Here is a 25,517-nt window from a genome sequence, read left to right on the forward strand (position 1 = left end):
AAAACAATCTGTTCACTTTAGTTTTTAACTAGCTTTGACTTTCCTGATACAGGTCTGAAACTCTTTATGCTTTTACTTTCTATTTACGCTTCATGCTGCTGCAAGTCTTTTAAATTCTTACTTGATTTTATGATTTATAGTTTTACAACTCTATGATTTTATGAATCAGTTAATCCATAGTTTAAACTGTTTTAAATTAATAAACATTGTTGAGCGTTACACTCTGAGTAACGTTGCTTGTTAGCAAGCAAAAAGAAGCAGCTTGTGACTGTGTGTGTTAGGGAGAGCATGACTGTTTGCTCCCTCCCAAGGACAGGAATGACAGATAGCAACAGTGAGGACTGCAGTGTAAACAGAACTGACATGAAAATGCAAAGAATAAAAAAGAACACAGTATAAGTAAAAGTTTTTTTAGAGGGACCTGAGATAACGGAAACTGCAGCTTTAACAATGGGATTATCTCATTGAGCAAAGTCAGAGAATAAAATGATTGTTTGATCCAAATGTAAACCACCCATTAACCAAGTCAAAACACCATTACAGCTTGCTATCACTTTCAAACTGACTGACAAATCCTTCATAAAAGTATCTATACATAGCTCCTTCTTCTGACCGTGTAAAAACAGTAACTTTCTGATGCCTAAATCCCAGATTAACATCAATCAAAGAAGTTTTTGGAATCTTGTCACAGTCCAGATGAGACTCTGTGAGAAATCTTGTCCATCTGCCTCTCTTCACTTTGATGACACCATCCAGAGCTCAGTGTTGGCCAGTGATTATTTGGAATAAAAAGACACCTGAGAGCTGTGAGAAGTCAGTCGTACTCTGCAGGGTCCTCCAAATGTACCACATTCTCCTACAGAGGAAAAAAAAGGTCAGATGAAAAGTAGAAACAAAGGAAAATATCAGTGTGGGTGCAACAGTCTACATGTGTAAATGTTGACAATTGCACATGTCTGTGAGGCCCTAATGACCAAACAGATTGTGCAGGATACTTTGAGCATTTTAGGCAAAAATGAATATACAGTAAATTGATCTGTAACTCTGGTCCCAGGGTGGTCCCAGGCTGTTATTTGCTTAAATCACTGAAGTCAACAGCTTTATATTAGGGACAGGCGTCTATACAGGACAGGTCTTTAATTCCTTTTACACAAAACTGTTGCTCTGCAAAGACTGGGAAACACAATCAGTTTCTTTTATATACATATTTGAACCAGTACATTGTATAAAAATTAAGCTTCAAATGACATATCAATTATAAATCATTTATTTGATCTAGCTCTGACAGACAAGGCATCAGAGAGAGTGTTATGATTTTTGACTTTATGACTTTTTCAGTATAACTGCCTAGTTTAACAGTTTCACTGCAGTTCACAAGCTCACAAAATGAATTAAGAATTTTGATACTGCATTGCCTATTTCTCACCTCAAATGCTTTCAGAAACTAATTTTAGTGAACTGTTTAGCTGTAAAAAGAAGTTGGTGCGGCTGATGGGTGGTGCTTAGTACTCCATTTAACTGTGTTCAGTGTGGTGGCTGGGTCACAAACTTCCTCGTGGCTGATTTCAGCAATGTGGAAAAGTCCACAAGATTTCATAATGACACTGTAGAGACAATTGGTTATACACACTATGAAGCAGACAGCATCAGGAAAAGGTAAGGAAAAATGTTTAATATAGGGTCCTTTCCATAATGATGTCAGACTCCTTAAATAACAATCTGAGCCCATCAGTGGCAAAAACAAACACTTTCAGTGGATGTAAATTGACAGTGTACAGTTGCCCGTAGGGATTACGATGCAGCCTCTTTTGCCACTGCAGCTGCAGCAGTCTCTCTCAATAAAGGACCATTTTCAAAAATTGTTGTCTCCATTAGTCACAAAAACATGGGAATATAAGACCCGGGTTTGAAAGTTACCTTTTAACATAAATAAAAAACTAGAATTACTGCCTACTGGTTAATTGATAACTCTAAATTGTCCATAGGTGTGAATGTGAGCGTGAATGGTTGTTTGTCTCTATGTGTCAGCCCTGCGATAGTCTGGTGACCTGTCTAGGGTGTACCCTGCCTCTCGCCCGATGTCAGCTGGGATAGGCTCCAGCCCCCCCCCGCGACCCTCAAGAGGATGAAGTGGTTAGAAGATGAATGGTTGTATGACTCCACGTGCCAGTCAAGGTTCTCTGACAGTTTACATCCATGTCTGTGAACACATGTATGCTTCACACATATCATCCCCCAGCAACACAGAAGATCTATACAATCAGCACAGTTTATATATATTTTCCCTTCCGTTCCTGAGGTATGAAGTTGAATAATGGCCAGAAAAGTGTTTTATATAAAACATTATGATGTCACAATGAAGCTGACCTTTGACCTTTTGGATATAAAATGTCATCACTTAATTATTTTATCCTCTTAGACATTTATGTGAAGTTTTGTCATAAATAGTATGTGAATATGGCCAAAAACATAATTTGTGAGGTCACCTCGACCTTTGACCACAAAATTAAAAAGAAATAATAATAATAATAATAATAATAATAATTCAGTTTATTCTTCAGTCTGTGTGGACATTTGTGCCAATTTTAAGAAAATCTCTTGAGATATTGTGTTCACAAGGATGCGGTATACAGATGGATGGACAACCCGAAAACATAAAGCCTCTAGCCATGGCTATCACCAGCACGGAGGCATAAAAATAGGTGCAATGGAATAAAATGAATGATCTGATTAGTAAATGAAACTAGTATTCCTGTTAAAAAGAGGATTTTAATACAGCAGAATTAGTTCTGTGGTAATGTGCACTATACTGAGTGGTGCAGGTACTGTAAGCCCTGAGCCCCCATCCCATCAGTGTTTTTTTTACACAGTTCACGCAGGCAATTACAGCATTTGACATTCGGCCATTATTTGAATACCAGCTTCTATATGAGAGATGTCTTAAATGCACTAGAGGAATTTTAAAATGATTCATTAAATCACTCACCCATCCTCCATGGCTCTTGACCCAGGGAGCAAATGTCTCCATGTAGCACTGTGCATAGCCTTGCATGCGCTGGGTGCCTGTGGCTGTCACTATCCTCCGTGATACCTCCATGGTGACAGCCATGCGTCTTAGTGTTGGACTAGCCGTTGGCGGCAGGGTTGGAGCCCCAGATACCTGAATACTGCTGAAAGTGTCTAGAAGCTTGGCAAACGATGCATAGGAAAGACGAGTCAAGCTGGAGCGTAGAAAGGGGTCTGACTGGATCTGTAAACAGACATGTATTTTGCAATATAGGTAGTGTGTAAGGCTTACTCTGCAAGTAAAACTTTGTTGTATATTCATCTGTTTGTGTCTATTGTTGCTGTTTCTACAGAGTCATAGCTGGCAAAGCAAAGCTCCTGAGCAACAGAACCAACCACTATATGTCCAGAAAGCTGGACTCACATGTCCCATCTTTTCATACAAAGTATCAAAGGGCAGCATGGATTGACTGCAGTTTGCTGATGTTACTTCACAGAATTTGAGTCAAAGATCCAAAGCCTACTGTCAACACAATAAGCTGCCAGTATTTGACAAGCAGCTTTACATACCTTATGATGAAACACTGCCTACCTTAGTGTTGATAGAATCTCCCTCCAAAGACAGCACCTGAGCAAGCTGTTGCACCACTGCGTCTTTCTCACTCGCTGCTAAAAAATCACAAGCAACAACCTTACAGTCAGTGAGTCACTGAAGGTCTTGCAGCTCTTAGGTTGTGTCTTTACTTTAGGCTAGTTTCAGACTAAACAAAACCCACTCATTGGTGTCAGCTTGTGCCCACAGATGTGAGAAGATGAAATACAAACCAGTTAGTCCAGTTTGGGGAAGAGATCCATGAGCGCCACATGTTGTGGTGTATCCATTTTGTTTGAAGCCTCAGTAGTGCAAGGAGCACGGCTGTTGAGAGAAATTTCTTTGAGGGCTTTCTCCCACAAAGTAATCTCTTGGTTAAGGTTAGGAAAAAGTCTTGGTTTGGGTAAGAATGAATAGACTTCATATTGGTAGTTCCAGTTTACACAGATGAACGTGTGTGAGGAAAGCTTATTCTGCATGAATAGCTTGGTTTGGGTTAAAATGAAGAGATTTCTTCAGAAAGAGCTTTCTTGGAGAAAGCCTACAAGGAAAACCTCTCCCATGTGCAAGAAGCACATGTATGCACATCTGTACACTGTGTAATTACCCTTGACAAAGAATAATCTGTAACTCTAAAAACACCCCTGCTATTTAATATGTATTTCTTTGGACAGTTACTTTTGCTTTTAAGAATATATATATATAATGTTTTACCAAATACCACATTATGCTTTCATGTACTTTCCTCATTGACATTTTTATTTACTTTGTATACTGTAATTTTTAACTGTTGTTTATGTGTTGTAATGTTTAACTTGGTCTCCAAAAAAGTCTTTCAAACTTGGATTCTGTTGTAAGTGCTTACTGGGACTGCATTAGGCTCACTGTCTAGGCTCTATAGGTAAATCATAGACATATATAAAATTATGGACATGACCACCATAACGTCAGGTTTGAGGACTCCTGTTCTAAAGGCTCCAGTTTTCAGTCGTCACCATTTTGTTTTGAGACTGAGACCCGCGGACACTGCCACACCACTTTGAGTATTTTTGCGATAACACCATTCTTGACGATATGACAAATTAGTAAAAAAAAAAATTGTAATAATACTTTAAGAGCATCAATTGCAACAAAATAATCAATATAGTTTAGTATAGGGAAAAAAATCTATTTCAGCAAAATCCTTGATGACTGAGTTGTTTTTTTCTTTTCCACCTGGACCTTTATGCTCTGCCATTTCTCCTCTAATGATCACACTGTAACCTGTGACAGGCTGTTATGCTGCCATAACTATTGCACAAATATATTCAGAATAGTCCAAACAAATTCATATAGCCTACTTTTTACACTTAGCTTGATATGGTTCATATTACAGGCCTAAGTGTTGTTTTGTCATACCTTGACAGTTTTGACATCAAGGGTCAATCGTCATCATCAGAAGTTGTCATCATCAGAAGCGTCACGTGATGTTGTGGTGACGTGTCCTGTAGATGTTTTATCCAGGTTGTCATTCCACCTGAGTGGTGGAATGACGGTGCCCCCTGGCGCCAGGTGCCAGGTCCACCACAGTCCATCAGGCAACAGGGGACAGGGCCCCCCACCATTAGGTAGTGTATCTGATGGCGACAACCTGGATAAAACATCTACAGGACATGTCACCACAACATCACATGACGCTTCTGATGACGACGACTGACGCAGTCGTCGAAACTGTCAAGGTATGACAAAACAACACTTAAGCCTGTAATATGAACCATATCAAGCTAAGATATATTCAAAATATTATCTTAACTATTATATTCAAATACAGTGGTGGAAAAAAGTTTTCGGACACCCTTAAAATTTTACACAGTCTCAAATATTATCATGAAATATTTGTGGAAAAATCTTTTTTGTGTTTCAAAAGGTGTGGCTGCATTAGACAGATACAAACAAATACAAATTATATTTTTTGTTTATTGTTTACAAGAAAAACTAACAAAACTAAATTCTTGACAGTTTCAATATGTCAGTTCAAAATAAAAAATAAATAAACCATCACATCATCAAATTAATATTTAGTAGTCCTGCCATTGGCACGTAGTAGAGCTCTAATCCTGGCTGGCATGTTCCCCACGAGCCTTTCACACTGTTGAGGGGTAATCTTGTCCCATTCTTCTTGAATTACTGCTTTTAATTCTTCTAAATTCTTTGGTTTATGCTTTGAAACAGACCTTTTGATAATCCACCACAGATTTTCAGTGGGGCTCATGTCCAGGGATTGAGCTGGCCACTCTAAGACCTGGATACTGTGCTCCTGCAGCCAAGTTCTACTGGCCTTGGATGTGTGGCAAGGGGCATTATCTTGTTGAAACATCCAGTTTTTACCTCGACCGAACAGTGCACGCGCAGAAGGGAGCATGTGGATGGTACAATACTTGGTAGAGTTCAATGTGTCATCACAGACAGTGAGATGACCAACACCAGCAGCACTCATGCATCCCCAAACCATGATACTGCCTCCACCATGCTTGACAGTAGGTACTGAAAATGCTGGAGATAATGCTTCGCCTGGCCTTCTGCGTACCCTCACATTAGTAGGAGGAAGATAAAGCTGGAAACTGGACTCATCTGACCACAAAATCTTCTTCCAATTCCTGGCTGTCCAGTTCTTGTGTGCCTGGGCCCAACGACACCGGGCTAACCTCTGTCTCTCATTGATCAGGGGCTTCTTGATAGCCTTGTAGGACCTTAAGCCATGATCTAAAAGTTGGCCACGTACAGTGCAGGTGGAACACTGGACACCAGTTTGGTTTGACCACTGCTGCTGAAGCTCCTGTGATGTCATTCAGCGGTTTTGCCTGCACATGCGGATCAGGATGCGGTCATTTCTTGCTGAAGAAACCCTTGGACGCCCAGATCTTGGTTTGTCTTCCAAGCTGTTGGTTCATCTGTATTTCTGCAGAGTGTATCCAACTGCTGAAGGACTGCATCTGCACTTCCTGGCTATCTGGCGGCAGCTGTACCCTTCCTGGCTGAGAATCTTTATCTTCAGGCGTGTTTCCTGCGTTAGGTTCCTTGTTTTAGCCATTTTTGTGTCTGAAGAACTTTCAGATGTGCTGGCTTTATGTAGACACGAAGCTTGGCAACAAAAATTGTGTCTTTCAATAAAAAGAACGACCTTCATCACTGGTACCAAAATGACCCAATACTCAAAATTTCTAATGTATTTTTATGGAACCAATCAATTTTAAGTTTTGAATGGCTTTTTTAGGATTTATTTAGTATTTTGGCTGTGACTGTACTAAAAGAAATTGCACTTGAAGACCTAAGAGTGATTCTTAGTGCAATATTTCACAAATGCATGGGGTGTCCGAAAACTTTTTTCCACCACTGTATATGTAGTTTTTTGTCAAGCCACAAGTGTCACCCAGGTTTACATTACCAAATGTTTATGACAAAATCACTTGACAACACCGACTCCTGAATGCGCATGGCGAGAGAGGAGAGGGAGAGTCACTGTGCTGCTGCCAGAAGAGCCACTGAATGAGTTCCCTCTGAACGGTAAATCACTAAAAGAGTCTGAGAAGTCCAGGACTGTTCATAAAACATTAAGGACGCCACAGTTTATTCCACACTACTGAAGCTGCTCCTCTTTTTGGAACCACCACGGAGTCTGTAATGATTTCACTTTCAACCATGTTTGTTCTTGCCGTGCGTGACTGCATTACGTCAACATGTACACAAGTTGAAATATCGTGAGTAACGTGATGTGAATATTTACAGCCTGGGGAAAAAAAACAGTTTAGGTCTCTATAGCTAATATCAACATTCACGACAACTGTACGGGGCTGCTTTTTCATATAACTTAAATATTTACATTTTATTAAGGCTAAAAGTTGTGCATAATTAGGGGCGGGCCACTTTGAGTGACAGGCCCTCTGCCCATAGTGTCCTCAGCTTCTCAGTTAGATCCACCTCCTTCACAGTTCCACCGTCTTGCCCAAACATGGTCACTTCTGGCTCCAAAAAAAAAACAAGATGGTTTTGAGGTCAAGACTTCAAAACAGGAATCCACGAAGTAACGAGTGATGTCATGGTATCTATGTCCATTATTTTCACTGTATATGTTGGGAACAGTGGACAGTGTGGGCGTATCCAAGCTCACCTGCTATTTTGGTTTAGCCCATTTCTCAAATCACCGGCTGCAGATTTATCAACATATGTGTCCCTCTGCCTTCAGATGATTTAATGAACTGAAGGAGAAACTCCTCATACAGTATAAAGCAGCTATGGACAACAAATACTGTGAATCACTCATATTCAATTAGAGGCAAATGCAAAAATGCTTGACTGATGCCTAATGAAACAGAGCTACTAGCTGTTTGACAAACTCATCAGACTGGCTGATGATATTCTCAGTGTCTAAGACTCATTTTTCGCCAAAATACCAACAAATCTCTTTGTGCTGCTTCATTTGAATGAACCTCCCACCTGTTTGTTCCTCTCCTTTCATCTGTGCACACCAAAATACCACAGACAGAAAAATTTAAAAATACCAAACCGTCATGGTGTGTGTGTGTGTGTGTGTGTGTGTGTGCAATTACCTAGTGTGGGGCTCAGTTTCTTTACACTGGTGGACCTCTGGGCAATCTTTTCCAGTTTCTCTGCTACTTCATCATAGAACTCTGGAGGATGGTCTGCATCAACATGAACCACAACATCATAAGATCTCAGATCAACACCTTAAATTTATTTAAAACATTAAACTTTTACCACTTTCTTCTGAAGTCATGTCAGTAATGTCCACATACATATAAAACACAGGTTAGAACCAGATGCAATCAAAGCTAAACACAGAGTTCTGTGTTTGTTTGTCAGTCAACTTCAACATGCTCCCTACAATGATAGACAGACTGGGTGGTGGCACAAAATATTAAAGCATGCAGATTCTAAGCAATGAAAGTTTAGAAATTCACATTTTAACTTCAGGCTTAGCAGCAAGTTCATAAACCACAGTTAGAGTTAGAGCTGGTTTGGGTAGTTTTACAGTGTAATGAAAGAGCTCACTGGGAGAGACAAGGGTCGGGGTCGGTTCTGGTTCTTTGGCGATTGACAGTGTGGTAGGTCTCTGAGGAGGAGATCCAGGCCTCTCTTTGTCCTTCTCTTTCTCTAACTTTAACTTGAAGATCTTGGAGAGCTTTTTCTTAAACTTCTTTCGGCTCAGCTTCTTCTGCTGTTTCTTCTCGCTGTCCTCGTCTTCTGATGTAGAGGAGGGGGATACGACATCATCCTATGAGAAAAGATTGTTCTGCTCAATATTAAGGCTGTGGTGATTCTGCTGTGAGTGTGTTAATAATTTGCCTTCATTGATATGCTTTGACTACTGCATTACTACCACATGTACCTAATGGCAAACTAATCTCTTCCCAGTTAACTGGAAATGGAGTCCTTTTAACATACTGTTATCACATGAGAAATATAGCTTTACTCCCAGTTTATAGTAGCTATAATATATTAGATATACTGAACAGATAAGGTCATGAGTGTTCCAGAGTTCTAGAGTGTAAAGTATGTTAAACTGAATGTTAAGGCACCATAACCCATACACTATCAAAGTCTGTATAGTTGAAATTGTATGAATATTATACAGAGCTTGAGATAATAAAGAATAAGCACTCCAGGAAAAGGTTTCTTGTAGGGATGCAAAAAATTTATCGGCCACACATCTGTGTCACCCAATACTGGACTTGACTGCAATCGGCCTGTCAGCAAATACGATGACATTCACTAATGGCAGTGGCTAATGTTTGTCCATTGTGTCACACATTTTTGCTCAGGCTAAAAAGCAGGGCTTGAGACTAACGGCGCCCCATTGTCCCGAGGACAGTAGAAATCAGTTTTTGGGATGAAAAGAGATCTTCCCTGGAACACCTTTGGGACAAAAGGACACAGGAAACTCACTATTGATGCATCAAGGGACGCATTGTTTCACTGATAATGCTTCATTGTGAACAACAAATCCATGTTGAAAATCTCCTGCTGTCAGCACCAAACAGGCTGGGTCCAACTTCGTCTGATAAATTGCCATTCAAAAATTGCTGTACGATATGATGCGATGCGATAGAATACGATATGGTACGATTCGATACGGTAGGATTTCGAAACGATTTATTTATTGTCAATTTACACTGAAATTTATTTTGCGTCCTCAGACAGCTCAACACAAATTAGACATAATTTACAAATTACACAAACAGCCCATACCCCTAAAAAGCACACCAAACAGTCAAATGTGGTTCATTTGTACTGAGGGATCTTTCTCTCCGGTCTTACATGTTTTAAGTTACATTCTGTTAAACTGGGAACGATAATATTTTGCTAAACTGACCATAGAAAATAGAGGTTGTGGTCTTTCTTTACAAACAAGACTAGAAGCTTAAAATGAAGAATTGGTTGTCATCTGAAATGTAAATATATAATATATAAATGCTGGCTTCACTGGGTCTTTATGGTCGTGAAAGAGGAACGCAAATAGATTGTCCAGCTCTGGCAAGTGAAACTGTGTTTGATAAATTTCGTGGCACTGCAGTTGCAGTTCTGTGTAAAGTAGAAATTCATGTCCTGAAGATAAAGTTTGTGTTTCAACAAAACCATCAGTATACCAAGAAATAAAGGACATCTGGTCATTAGTTGATAAATGTCTTGCACTATAGACCTCAGTGCTGGACAGAGACTGATAGACAGACTGACCAGCCTAATGATGTCATTGTCCTCTAAGCCCCACCACTAGAGGACACATTGGACACCAGTTTAAGGTGATTCTAAATGACTTGAAAACAGGCTCATCTGTCTGTAGATGTTTTGAATGTTTTTTGATATCTTATAATTCTGTGTTCTTTGCTTTAATTTTAAATTGTCATATGTTTGTATTATGTCTGATTTTGTGCTGCTGCCTGTCTTTGTCAGGACACTCTTGAAAAAGACATTTCTAATGTCAAGAAGTATTTTACTCCTGGTTAAATAAAGATTAAATAAAAAAAATAGACAAAGAGGAACTGCTTATCAAGCAAAATGTACTTTTTTAAATTAAAAAATGCAACACCTTACTTCTATTTGGTCTCTGAGGTGTGACGGTTTTGTCTTGTTGTCCCTGTCCAGTGAGCGGCGTGAGCTGTTGTATCGAGGCAGCTGCTTTATGAAGTCCTTGAATCCAGAGTTCTTCTCATCTGCTGAATTGCATTCTTCAGCTTGAGAATCCCACCCATCCTTTGCTTTGGGTTGTGGCTTGGAGCTAGCACTGAAAAGACCAAAGTATGGTGAACTACAGGGCTGGTATCACACCATTCAGCACTATTTCAACTCAGGTTGATCCTTCATGCATCTACTGTTCTTACCATATTAGCACACTTAAAGTAACAATCATTAAAATCCATTACAAAAAAAATCAGATGAACTTATTTTCATAGTGTCAGAAAAATGTTCATAATCCACGTGTGTATCAAAATTTCTATCATGACTGAAATGAAACTGTATTAACTAACTGTATTGTCAGCACTCATTGACACAACACTGCATTGATGGTGGCTTTCTACATTCACAGCCAACAAACTTAACTCATCATACTCACAGTTGATTAAACTCATTGTAATGTATTTAGTTTAATGCCAAAATCTCCAAACAATGAGTCAGAGCCACTTTAAATGATACTGCAACAGAAACAACACCATTATGTCAAATGTGCACAGCATCCTGCGGCTCCTGCTTTTTGTGATCTTTCATACCCCTTTCCCATCAAAATTAGTGGATGTATTTAAAAAACAGGTAAACCTGCTAAAAATAGGCGTTAGATTTTTTTCCCACTGCCAGTAGACCAGAGCTGTGTTCATGGCTCTACTGCAGGTGAGTATGCCTTTCTGTGTGAGGAGTTCTTTTCTGGTGTGTCACATTCAACATCACAGACAGGCCAGGCCAGTAAACAGTAGAGAGGAGCATGGAGGCCAATGAAAATGTACAGTGGTTACTTCTTTTTATATATCTCTTATTTATTTAGTCTCAGTGTTTGGATCAATGTTTGGAGCACTGCCTGGATGGAGAGGGATGGTAATTTGTGGTGGCACGTCATTGCATCTCGCCGTAAAGGGACTAAAATTAGCTCGTTCATCCGGTTGTTGTCTTCTCATCAATAACAGAGCCGGAGGCGATTAACACCTGTGACTACTGCAGTCATTTGACCTGGGTGTGAATGCCAATTAAAACCTTTTCCAAATCCAGATGTTGGCAGGTGTTAGTGGGTATTTGTGCAGTGGGAAAGGGGCTTTATACTGTGTTTAATGCAGCCAAATCATCATATAGTTTTTTTCATTTACATACTGTATGTTTCGGTGTCAGACAATAGAACAAGTATGAAAAATTGTCTGAACCTTTAAAGTTTCACCATAGTACCTCACTTTGCACTGACTGATTTAAGTAAAATCTGAGAGTCTCCTCAGACCATTGCACTGTGTATTATGTGGGGAGTGACCATATTTGGAAGAGAGGGTGGAGCTGTGAAGGAGCAAGGGATGGATTTGACTTGGAGCTCGAGGACACTATCGGAAGACAGCCTGTCACTCAAACAGCCCAAACTTTCAGCCTTAAATACTTATAAACAGGTGAGAAAAATATTAACACCCCCCCCCCTCACCCACACACACACAGTTGCTGTGAATGGGGAAATTACTTAAAGAGACCTATTTTTTTGTATTTATTTTTGTTGTAAAATCTAAGAGGAGTATGCGCTCTTGGAGCCAGCCTCAAGTGGCCTATGAAGGAACTGCAGTTTTTGGCAGTTCTGCGTTAGCGTCATTTTTCAGCCCCTGGGATTGCCGCTTGATCAGTCCTCATTTTTGTTATCTTCTCCACCGTCTTGATTGTAAGAGAGCTGGGGGGCCAATCCCACTGGGTTCAGCTGTACTGTGTACCTGCTGCCATGGCTGAAATTCAGATTTTGTTTTGTCCTCCACATGGTGTCATACCACACTGGGAGCATTTCAGAAGCAGAGCATTTTGCCTGCCTGATTTTGTAGAATTGCAGATTTTTTTGATTTGGTCATTCATTCATTCATTCATCTTCTAACCGCTTCATCCTCTTGAGGGTCGCGGGGGGGCTGGAGCCTATCCCAGCTGACATTGGGCGAGAGGCAGGGTACACCCTGGACAGGTCGCCAGACTATCGCAGGGCTGACACATAGAGACAAACAACCATTCACGCTCACATTCACACCTATGGACAATTTAGAGTCACCAATTAACCTAGTCCCCAATCTGCATGTCTTTGGACTGTGGGAGGAAGCCGGAGTGCCTGGGGAGAACCCACGCTGACACAGGGAGAACATGCAAACGCCGCACAGAAGGGCTCCCATGCCCGGGATCGAACCGGCAACCCTCTTGCTGTGAGGCGAGAGTGCTAACCACCACACCACTGTGCCGCCCTGATTTGGTCATTTTCCTGGATATTTGTGGTTTTGCAGAGGCACAAGTAAGAAACCTATCAAGTTAAATGGTTTCTTTCTTATTTTATTTTCATTCTGTTTATTGTTAATTCCTACTAAGTTGTGCTGTAGCCTACAGACAAAGTTAATACCATTAAAAGTCCAGTTATGAACAACATGGATCAAAGATTTGTGGCTGTGTTTTTGTCATTTAAAATACATTCATCCCCATAATTATATTGTATCAATACTTAACATACAGTGTCTGTTAGCAGAAAACCCCAATCTGTTTTGTGCAACATGTTGCAGCTTTGTCAAAGGAGAAATGCAGATTTGTATTAATTTCTGGGATGCTTTAGAAATGCGGTGTGCTACGTCTGCTGGTATCACAAGATTTGTCAGGAGTGGCCAAGATCATATTGGGCAGCCGCAGCTGAAAGCGGATGCCTGTCAAAGATGTGGGCTCTACTTAGTGCACTTTTCTAGTTCACAACTGTGATGAACTTACTCAGTAAGAATATTGAGCCTTTATGTGCTGTTTTTGTGTCTGGCTTCAAAGTTAGAGGTTCAAGAAAATACATGTAGTGGAGTAAGACCAAGACAGATGAGATTAATAAAATTAAATCATTATATATGGTAATTTGTTGACACCAGTACCCAGTCTGAGGTACAAGGAGATTTGTTTGTTTTTGAGAAAAGGTAAAACAAAACAAAACAAAAAATCAACAAAAACCTTACAGCAGAAGCCCAGAGAGGTGCGTTACCTGTACTTGTTATGATCTCTGTAGGCCCCTCCTACAGTCCCAGGCCTGTCTGTCAGGGGGAGGGAAACAGTCCGATGGAGGAAAGCTTGAAGGACTAGATGTGTCTCAGCTCTGATCTCTCTCAGAGAGATGGAGGAGATGGAGGAGATGGAGGAAGAGCGGCCTATAGACTCTGTCATAACTGTAAAACAGAAAAAACAATTTTCAAAGGTTAATTTTCGTATTCTGTGTTATTTAAGTGAGAACCCTCCTTAAAAGACATCAAGTATGGTGGGTCTGTTGCACATCATTAGTTTCACTGCAGTTTAAAGATCAACAACAGTTCAAGTCATGTTTTGTGTCCCAATTAAACACTACATTATGCAGTATGTACTATATGCCCTTTTTACTACTATACTAAGTTTTTAGTTACCATACAAGAAATCTATGTATTTTGCCATTTTTTATCAACAGTAAAAAGGACAATGACAAGACTTGCGCCAAACACACCAACCAAACAGCAGCACTGCCATTTAAACTTTACAAAACAGACAGAAAAATGTTTTTCCAAATGGTTTAATAGTTATTTGTCTTCTGAGCGTTTACAATTTAGAGAACAGATAACAGGTATTCTAAAGCACTTCAGTCAGGCATTTATGCTCACAAATGCCCACATATTTAACAGTTGTGAACTGACAGAACAGTCAGGTTTATGTATCAAATGGGGAATGACCCCAGGTTTAGGTTTTAGGATACTGAAATAAATAAAACAGTGTGTTTGGCATGTAAATGTCTATGTATGTGAATACATTTTGGCTGCAATTGCCATTTGAAATTTAGTAGTGAAATACATGATCCTCAAAGGATGTATTCTTCAGACTCTAGTGCCACCATGAGGTTCACATTTGTGGTTTTGAGTGAAATGTCTCAACAACTATAAAATAAATTGCCATGGTCCACATATTAATCATCCTCAAAATGAGTTGTAATAACATCTGTAAACTCTTCACTTTTCATGTAGCCTCAGCTGTACTTTGTGTTTAGTGCTAATTAACACATATTAGCATGCTAACATGCTAAACCAAGCAAGTGAACTTTGTTATAGTTGCACTTTCCTAAACATGGTTGAGATATATTTCCATCCATCACTAGGGCTAAAAATGATTTTTATACTGTACACAGCCTTACTACAACCAAAATTAGCTACAGCCAACATAGGGAAAATACCCCAAGAGTCAGCGAGAGCTGGGGTGGAAAATGACTCACAGGTGGATTACATGGTAACAGACATTGGAACAGACACAACTATGCATTGCATATGCACTGCCACTGAGGAGGAGGAGGGGGTAGTAAGAGAGGATGCAGGTGACACTGAGGTCAGTATGCCAGTCAGAGAGAGAACCATGGAGCAAAAGGTTAGAGTTAGATGGCCTAGGGCAAATGACAGTAAAGAATGGGAGATAGTTAATAGAGATTTGTCAGTAATCTTAAGTAGGCTTAGAGGAAATGCAATAGAAAGGTTAGAAAAGATGGGAGATATAATTTACTCATATGGTGCAGAGAGGTTCGGGGTGCATGAGAGAAAAAGGAGTGAGAGGGTGCAGTCAGGGAAATCTAGGCGGCAAAGAGAAATAGAGAGAGAAATAAATATATTATTATCCATAAATATTATCTGACTCATATATCAGTTTGTTCTCAGTCTCCAATTGTTTTAATCACGATAGATTAATTTACTAAAATGCTGATGGGCAGTGCCGTGTGAAGACGGAGTTTAGTTGGGCTCCTCATCGGACAACCAATTTCATATTATTACTCTTTTTAAACCACTCTCTACAACCCTACGCATTTTTATAAACAAGTTAAGTAGACAATTTTTCAATTACTGAGAGGAAAATGCCAAAAAACGTCACCAAGGAAGCAACAAGTCAGAGTCGGAAGCTAACACTAATGCTAACGCTAGTGCAGCAGAGGATGCAAATAACAATAACCAGTATGCAGTGCTGCTGGCCATCGAATCTTTAAAGCAAGATTTGATGGCGAAAATGGAAGAAAAGGCCACAGCCCAGTTGGCAGAACTCCAAAGCCAGATTAGCCAGATCCAGACAGAACTACGATGTGCATTGGAAGTTAATAAACGAATGGAGGCAGCCGAGAGCCAGGTGTCCGAGCTGGAGGCGGAGGTTAGCGGCCGCTCGGACTCAGGTGCCTCCATGGAAGCAGATTTCGGCGACATGAAAAAAGAACTGGCCACACTGAGAGACCGCTGCAAGGATTTGGAGGCGAGATTGCAGCATTACAATTGTCTCGAGAAGCCTCCGACCATAGACCAGGCACACCACACCCTCCGTAGTAGACCGACCCAAGACAACCTCCCACCTCGGGCATTTGTGGTGAAGTGCCATTATTTCTCCGAAAAAGAGTTGCTTCTGAAGAAAGCCATGAAGATGAAGTAAGTCAGTGACGACCACAGATGGCGACCATATCCGAATCCTGCCGGATTTCACCCAGACCGTGAGTAAACAATGGGCAGCCTTCACTGAGGTGAGAGGACTACTTCGGGGCTGTGAGGGGGTTCGCTACGGCCTGAGATACCCAGCAATATTGAGAATAACCACAGCGGACAGTCAAGAGGTGAGTTTCAAGGATCCAAAGCTGGCTAAGGAGTTCATCTTAAAGAAGGTGATGCACAAGGCTTCATAATGGACGTGTGTTGGTGAGTAGCTGATGACAAAGGTACCAGTTTTATCAACCCAGGAGATGGAGGCAAGACACACCAAGGATAGTTTTCTTTTCTTTTGAAAGGTTCAGGGGTGTTTTTTCCCACTTGAAGCAGTCTTGGTGTCTCTGCTGGCAGCATTTGGGTGCGCGCAGACTAGTGGAGGACAGTTCAGGAAGGCTACACCAAAGACAACTTTATGGGTACACCAGTATATGGGATTCTTCTTTTTTTTCCCCAAAGATATTTTTGGGGCATTTTTAGTCTTTAATTGATAGGACAGACAAGCGTGAAGGGGGAGAGAGAGAGGGAGTGACATGCAGCAGAGGGCAACAGGCTAGAGTTGAACCCGGGCCGCTGCGGCAGCAGCTTTGTACGTGGGGCGCCTGCTCTACCACTAGACCACCAACGCGCTGTATAGGATTCTTCTATTTCATTATATTGTTCCACGTTCAGGACTGTTTAATTTCCTACTGGAAAGACCTTGATATCCTTGCTGGTTACGTATGCACAGAAGAGTGAAAGAGTTACTCCATGGACTATATTATGGGTATGCAATTACTGTATGTGGGACATTTTTATTTCATGGTACTTTACAGTTAGGACTGTTTAACTTCCTATTTGGAATATGTTTGATATTCTTGCTGAGGACTGGAAAAAGAGCCATCTTGTGCTACACTATGGACAATATGTGTCAGAATGAATGGGTCATATTTATTTTGTTTTGTTTTATATACTAAATAATATGTTAAGGAAGGGTTGCTTCTCTTGACCATAATAATTTTTGTTTTTATTTTTATTCCTTTATAGTTATAACATTTAATGACGCTATGTGGATTGTGTTGTCTGCAAATTCAGCTCTAATTGATATGTTGTAAGAGATAAGAGATTTATTGTGTTCTAGATCTGTTCCTGGAGCTCCCATGGTAAGCAGTTCAGGAAAAGAGGTTGACTGGAAGAGCAGGTAGTCTCCATGCGAGAGACAAGCGTTCCTGTGTTTGTGTTTGTAATGTTTAAAATTGTTACAGTTACACGTTACTTAATGTTTTTTGAATGTTTCTCTACCGAGCCCTCGCTGACAGAGCCCCAGATAACTCGGTGACATCACCAAAGTACGTTTTGTCACGTGAGAACAAAACAGGATGTGATGAAGTTCCCCAGCGGTAAACTTTACTTGTCAACATGGATGTATGACAGCTTGGAGCTCTGCAGGTCGTTTGTGCTCTGCTCTGTGCTGAGAAGAAACAGAATCGTTTTTGGTTGAAAACTAAAAAACGAACTGCCTGAAGGTACCCTGACCTCACGCTGAAAATATCAACATTTTGCCACATTTAGCTTCAAACAGTGTTTAAAAAAGTATTGTGAATTTTTTAACGTCACCTTTTACCACATTTACAGCAATATTTGTTAACTTAGAAATATATTAAATAGTTAAATCTAAATATTAAATCTAAATATAAATATAAATGTTAAATCTAAATGCTAAATATAAATCTAAATATAAATGTTAAATCTAAATATTAAATCTAAATCTAAATCTAAATGTTAAATCTTCATCTTCTAACCGCTTCATCCTCTTGAGGGTCGCGGGGGGGCTGGAGCCTATCCCAGCTGACATCGGGCAAGAGGCAGGGTACACCCTGGACAGGTCGCCAGACTATCGCAGGGCTGACATAAATCTAAATGTTAAATGTTAAATCTAAATGTTCTGGGTGAAACTAAATATTTAGCTAATGTGCAAATTCACACTGCCGGTCACTGGAAGTACCAAAATAAAAGCTTGAGATGGTCAGACTGTGTTTATAGAATCAACTAACGAATTAAAACCAACTTATCGGGGGAAATGAACACTTGAACATACATTAGTGTGATAATAACTACCTAAAATAACAAGAAACATGTTTGGAGAAATTTTATTTGACTTTGAGTTGTTAATGTCCCTTCGGAGGGACTAACAACCTAAGCTAAGCTAACAACCGTTAGCTCTTAGCCCAAAATGATTGAGCTAACTGGAGTAGTTTCATGTTGTATCCGACAACGGGAGGCTTTTAACAGATGACGTCCTGATAGCTTTGCTGCTGCTGCAGCCACTGATGCTTTCTAGACATCGTGATTTCCCAAAACTGAATAAATACCACACATCGCAACACAAAACTGCTTTGCTAGCTCAATCATGTTCAAACTAAGACATCCGCTGGAAAAAATATTTTTTTCACGGACCGTTTAAGAGTTAATGAGTCATTACGGACACCGCTAACGGGGCTAACAGCTAACGGTTAGCCCCGCTAATCTACGATAACCATGTTATTAATTTCAGAACGTGATAGTAATGTTTGTACAATCATTGTGTTTATAGACTTTACAAACACCAGATTAGTCTAAACGGTGATATAGTGACGTGAAAAATGTGAGATATGTGTGAAGCCCACTAATGTGTGTTCACATTTGTGTATATTGGTTTAATATTAGTTGTTTAAAACAAGCCTTACTTATTAATTGTACATTATAAATTCATTTTGTTTTGTTTTGTTTTGTTTGTTTTTTTTTAAAAAAAAATGCTTATTTATACCACAAGTAACAAATTAGGAAAGCCAGATGCAGTATAGATAATTGCCACATCCCTGCCAGTAGGAGGCACTGTGAGCCTGTGGTTTGCCTGCATCCCGCTGTCTTCCCTCATAACTGAGGAAGATTCAGCAAAGACAAGCCACGTCTCCCGTGTCATCCTCTGTTTTCTTTTGTTTCAGGTATGTGGTATGTGAAAACGTAATGAAAGTAGCTGTAACTGGTGGATAAATGTTTGAGGATAATTTTGCATTAGGCACGGGTTTGTTTGTAAGCCATGAGGTAGTATTTGAGTGTTTTCGGACTCGGCGCCCGCCAAGGAAGTGGTGGTGGTGGCGCCATGTTCTGTCGTTGCTAGCAAATAGCTAGATGTGGATGGCTAGTGTGGGCTGCACAACTATTTCTTTTGGTTTAATACATACCATGGTAAACTCCTTGATTTATTTTATTATGTTTAAAGGTTCATGTTGTGTGGAAGTGGTTTGAGAACTGGTTGATGGGAAATATTAAAAATCCATATGTCAAAAGTAATTGAGTAAAAAGTATACAGATTCATTAGAAATATGTTTGTTAAAAAGTTAATATGTATGGATTGATATAGTAGTTAGTTAAAAAAAAAGTTAAAAGCTCATGTCTATTTACATGCTATTGTGTAACATGTAAGTCCAGGAAATACTACAGTATTCTCTTTAAAGTACATTTAAAGTGCAATTATGACCAGTGTTGAGCTGGGACATGGAAAGGTGACATGAAGATGATATTGTGACGAAAGGTGGTTATTTCTAGTTTGATAGTGTGTTTTGCAGAAAATGTGTGTTTTATGAACACTGAAATATGTCTGGAAAGACAGTACATATATAGTATGATGCTGAGTGAATATTAAAATGGACAGTGTTAACAGTACAGTGAATGACGTGATGTAAATAAATATAACTGAGGAAGATTCAGCAAAGACAAGCCACGTCTCCCGTGTCATCCTCTGTTTTCTTTTGTTTCAGTTATTCATACAACTGTATACTGGTGCTGCAACCCGGTACCTGTAACATATGCATATATATATGTAGTTAAACTCCGCTGGTTTTCTACCCGGAAGTATTTGTAAACAACAAGGTGATTCCCTCCAAAGGGACACTAACAACTCAAAGTCAAATAAAATTTCTCCAAACACGTTTCTTGTTATTTTAGGTAGTTATTATCACGCTAATGTATGTTCAAGTGTCCATTTCCCCCGATAAGTTGGTTTTAATCGTTATTTGATTCTATAAACACAGTCTGACCATCTCAAGCTTTTATTTTGGTACTTCCGGTGACCGGCAGTGTGAATTTGCATATTAGCTAAATATTTAGTTTCACCCAGAACATTTAGATTTAACATTTAACATTTAGATTTATATTTAGCATTTAGATTTAACATTTATATTTATATTTAATATTTATATTTATATTTATATTTAATATTTAGATTTAACATTTATATTTATATTTAGCATTTAAATTTAATATTTAGATTTAGATTTAGCATTTAGATTTAACATTTAGATTTAGATTTAATATTTAGATTTAACATTTAACATTTAGGTGCCACATTTAATATTTAGATTTAACTATTTAATATATTTCTAAGTTAACAAATATTGCTGTAAATGTGGTAAAAGGTGACGTTAAAAAATTCACAACACTTTTTTAGACATTGTTTGAAGCTAAATGTTGCAAAATGTTAATATTATTTTCATCGTGAGCCACTTTACAAACGGCACCCCATAGTGTAATAGTCCTTTTCGTTTGTTTTTTGATTCAGGAGAAACGTCCCTCCGCTTCCAGTACAGGATTGGGACCAGCACAATATCCGCTATCGTCATGGCAACGTGCAGCTTTGTACGATACCATGAAGAATTATTTCTTGAAGGTGAGTTTACTATTATCGCTAGCATTTAAAGGTTATTCAACAGCAGTTAACATTTAAAGGTATTAGACATCTACACACTAAACTAGGCCTAGTTTTAATTTCTGCTGTTTAAAACCAAGTGAGATCATATACAAACAGAATTTACTGCAGCAACAGAAAGTAATTGTACACTATCTCTTCTTTTCCATCAGACACCTTCAACAGAGGCAGAACGTCAGGCAATAACCCACAGCTTTTCCCACCAATGGCAGTTTCCACATTGCCTTGGGGCTTTAGATAGTAAGCTTATCCAGATACAGCCTCCAGCAAAAAGTGGCAGCACATACCTGAACTCCAAGGGCAGGTTCTCTGTGGTGCTGATGGCTGTTGTGGATGCACGGTACAGATTCATCTACGCTAGTGTGGGGACCCAGGGCAATGCACAGAGCAATGGACCAGGGCCTGTTGAATACCCCTCTCCTCAACCATTGCCCAACTCTGACATCCTGATGCCCTACATGTTCATGGGTGACGAGGCATACCCTTTGCGGAATGACCTCATGAAGCCCTACCCTTACTGACAGATGGACTATGGCAGGGGTTAGGGATGTAACGATTACTGATATTACGGTAAATCTCGGTTAATTTTTACATGGTAAGAATTACTGTTTATGTTTAAAATAATTGCATTATCACAGTGGATTATTAGGATATGTAATAACAGCCTCATCCAAGTCTCGCGACGCAGGCGCTGCGTGAAAGCGTAGCTTGTGTAAACACAAAGAATGAAAACATGGTGGAAGGTGGTGACAGCGGCACTCAGGACATTTTCCCCCCAACTAAGCGCACAAAATCTGAGGTCTGGGCGTACTTTGGGTTTCTGGAGAATGCAGAGGGACAGCTGGTGGAGGACAACTATCCTGTGTGCAGAGCATGCAGAAACAAAGTTGCTGCAAAGGGTAGCGACACTACAAATCTGCTGGTTCATCTCCGTGACCATCATCCACAGCTTTACAGCCAATGCAAGTTATGCTATGCAAATGTCAGTTATTGTGTGAGGGACTTCGGTTAATAAAAATAAAAGCCATTGTCCTTGTTCATGTTCTTGTGGTTGGTGCACTGGCGCGGTATGGTGTTGCTGGGGAGGTCAGGCACAATTTCTGGGCATCATAAATAAGGCACAGTATGGCTGTGTCCGAAATCATTCACTACTACCTACTCCCTACTCACTATATAGGGAATTCCCTATATAGAGGACTATATAGGGAGCTCATTAAAACACTTTCGGACACTACTCCGTCGCGTAGTTAAGTACGTCATTTCTGTCATTACTGTCGCACAATTAAAACGAGCCATGAATAAATACAAAAATAAATACACTTTCAGTTCTTTTAAATCAAGACTGAACACCTTTTCTCCTTGCCATTGCCTTTTATTAAATCATATTAGAGGCTTTTGATTAATTCCTCGCACTGTGAGGAAGCTTTATTCTATTTAACTTTTCAATTGTACTTGTATCTCCGTTTATAATAACGTTTTTTCCTCTGTAAATCCACCCCCAACTGTCATTTTATCACCTTCATAAATGTCTCGCACTCGCCATAAAAAACAAACTGCCAAAACCGGTATTCTTTCCTGTCCTTTTCGGTCATTTTACAAACAGCAAAACGTTGCAGAAATGCCAGCAAATGGTACCATAGTTTTGTTCTTCCTTACAGTTATCCAATAATTTTGATAAGAAGAAAACACATAACCAGAGAGAGAAGGCTGAGATGTGCTGCTCTTGCTAGACTAGCAAGACGGAGAATCGTAAGTGAAAAGATTGTGCTAGGCCTGTACATTTATATTTAAAACAGATACACAAACCATCATTTCTGAATTGTCAGTGTAAATTTTCAGTGGCAGACCAGTGGTCAAATGACACCCCCTCCTGGGGAAAGTTAAACATGACAATTTTGTTTTGTTTTTCAATTTTTTTTTTAATTTATTTATTTATTTTTTTTACCGTTAAGATATAAATTAGACCACAGACCCCTATTTGATAAGATTTTTGTCCCAAGGATGTCCATCTGATAAGATTTTTTATCTTATAATTATTACATAAAGAAGTATATTGAAACCCATGGCCAGAATATCTGTCATTGTGTTACTTGGATGGAATTACAGTGAAAATAAATTATTCCCCTTTTTGACAAGTTATCAGTTTTAATATCTTTATTTGTTATTAGTATTTACGAGGTGCGTCAGAAAAGAAACAGGACTGGGGTCACAAAAAAATTATTTCAAATCTAAACTACAAAATACAGGTTTTCCCCTTCAGAATATTCCCCCTCGAGTCCAACGCACTTTTCCATCCTTCTCCTCCTCCAAGCACTCCTGGAAGGATTCTCCCAGGATTAAATAAACAAACACCTCCCTACTCACATGACCTGGCTCCAGGTGATTTTTTTTGGCTCCAGGTGATTTTTCTCTTGCGGAAAAAAATCACATGGAGCCAAAAAAAAAACTAAAAATCACCTTTGGAAAAGTGTGTAGACTCAAGGGGGATTATTCTGAAGGGGAAAACTTGTAATTTGTAGTTTAGATTTGAAATAATTTTTTGTGACCCCAGTCCTGTTTCTTTTCTGACGCACCTCATATTTATTTTTTACAGCATGGCCCACCATCTCAGTATTTTGTCCTGAACTGCCAACTGCCAGTCTTGGCCATATTCTTTGATGGCCAAAGTGATCTGAGACCCGACTTCCATCTCTCCAGGCCCACAGTCGCCAATCTCATTCAGTCCCTCCGCTCTCCAGTTGATCATGGCTGGGGTCATGACCTGTAAATCCTGGTCTTCCTATTTTGGCTGGCCAGTGCAACATCCTACCATGTTGTCTCACGAGCGTTTGGCATCCCTTGGTCCACGGTCAATGATATCATCCACAGAGTAGCAGACAAGATCATCAGCCTGAAAAACAGGGTCATCTGCTTTCCACCACCTGAGGAGCTTGAGATAGTTGGTGCAGGCTTTCACCGTCTTGCTGGTTCTGCAGCATTTGCGAGGGTTGTGGGCAGCACTGATGGCTGCCACATTAGGATAAAATCACCAAGTGCAGATCCCCAGTGTTATTTCAACCGTAAATTGTTTTATTCTGTTCAGCTCCAGGCAGTGTGTGACCCGCAGTGTCAGTTCATTGATATATTTGTAGGTTACCCTGGCTCAGTGCATGATGCCAGGGTTCTCAAAAACTGTATTTTAGGGGATGGAGGATATCCCTGTATGTCCGAGCCCATCGCCGTCATCACACCATACAGGAAGCCAGTGAGAGGTGCAGTTCAGGCCAGGTTTAACTGGCACCACGCAAAGGCCCGTTCTGTCATTGAACGGGCGTTTGGCATCATGAAGACGAGGTGGCGCTCAGTCTTTTTCAAAGCCCTGGAAGTGCACCATGTTTTTGCTGCAAAGGTCATCGCATGCTGTGCCATTTTGCATAATGTCTGCCTCAAGAATGGCGACATTCTTGACCCTGTTGAAGAGGCACTGGGGCCAGATGATGGAGGCGGTCAGCTTCAGCCAGACTTGCAGTGTGGGGAACGGCTGCGTGGTCGCATTGCTGCTGCTCTCTCAGCACCAAATAACCCTCCTCTAGCTCTTCAGGATCATGACTATTGAGGCACGTGCAAGTGAAAAACCTTCAATCATCAATCATCTTCAATCAGATCAATCATTAATATATAAGTTTTTTGGTGTAAGGTTCATATAATGTAAATAGTTTCCATGGCTTTTGCTAATAGTGTAAATAGTTATTAACAATATAGCTCAATTCTCCCTTGTTATACCTGTGACAACCTGCAAAGTGCTCCCAGTGCCGTTTGGAAAATACTTTATTTCAGAATTTGTTTACGAATTTGTTTCCATTTACATTTTTTCAACAATTTTTTCGAATAAATTCACAAGTCTTTCCTCCCTTGCCTCCACTCTCTTAGCCCTATCCTCTGCCCTCTTCTCTTCCCGCTCCAGCAGCTCCAGTATCGGGTCCCTCTTCTGCCTTTTTGATGGCCCTGGCTCTTCAGGCTCTGGAGTCTGACTCCCTGGCTCTGATGGCACTGATTTGGAATCGGGGGAGGCTGATGCCAACATTAAGGTGTTCTCCCCCCAGGCTGAGGAAATGAGGCATGGAGGCTGGATGGATGGCCTCCCACCTATTGCCTCATCCATGAGGGAGAACCACTTCCAATTCTCAGTCATGGCCTCCCCTGATTCAGTGCCACTCCCTGATGGTGGCTTCCTGACCTCCTGGACACATTGCAATTTAAAACAGCAAAGGAATTACTCAAGGAGAACAGTACCTGATCTTTCATCTATGCTTTCACTATTTAGGACTATTGGTAAAAACAATGAATACAAACCTTGTACGTCTTCTCGAGATTCTCCCACTTCTTTGCTGCTCGGGCAGGGCTCACCATCCCAGCCAAGCCCATCTCTTTCAGTACAGCTCTACAACAATACAAAACGTAACAAGTGAATTGAAAAACAAGAAATTAATCTATCAGTATCATCAACAATGTTGATATA

At 40.0% G+C, this 25,517-nt stretch overlaps 1 protein-coding gene across 3 annotated transcripts in view; it reads right to left on the reverse strand.

Moving 5' to 3' along the window:
• Nucleotides 1-396: 396 nt before the first annotated feature.
• The window catches only part of bcl2l12 (BCL2 like 12), a 42,712-nt gene continuing 17,591 nt past the window's right edge, over nucleotides 397-25,517 (reverse strand). The window contains exons 5-12 of one of the 3 annotated variants that reach the window (XM_049560306.1): nucleotides 25,352-25,439; nucleotides 13,815-13,995; nucleotides 10,688-10,877; nucleotides 8,648-8,870; nucleotides 8,185-8,277; nucleotides 3,599-3,675; nucleotides 2,987-3,250; nucleotides 397-856 (exon numbers count right to left, since the gene is read on the reverse strand). In XM_049560306.1, the coding sequence (XP_049416263.1) occupies nucleotides 815-856; nucleotides 2,987-3,250; nucleotides 3,599-3,675; nucleotides 8,185-8,277; nucleotides 8,648-8,870; nucleotides 10,688-10,877; nucleotides 13,815-13,993 (1,068 nt within the window). In that variant the 5' untranslated portion in view covers nucleotides 13,994-13,995; nucleotides 25,352-25,439 and the 3' untranslated portion in view covers nucleotides 397-814. The remainder of the gene's footprint in view (nucleotides 857-2,986; nucleotides 3,251-3,598; nucleotides 3,676-8,184; nucleotides 8,278-8,647; nucleotides 8,871-10,687; nucleotides 10,878-13,814; nucleotides 13,996-25,351; nucleotides 25,440-25,517) is intronic. The other 2 variants (XM_049560308.1, XM_049560307.1) reach the window with 2 other exon arrangements.

The sequence above is a fragment of the Epinephelus fuscoguttatus genome, linkage group LG19 (genome assembly GCF_011397635.1).
Source record: "Epinephelus fuscoguttatus linkage group LG19, E.fuscoguttatus.final_Chr_v1".
Taxonomy (NCBI): Eukaryota; Metazoa; Chordata; class Actinopteri; order Perciformes; family Serranidae; genus Epinephelus; species Epinephelus fuscoguttatus.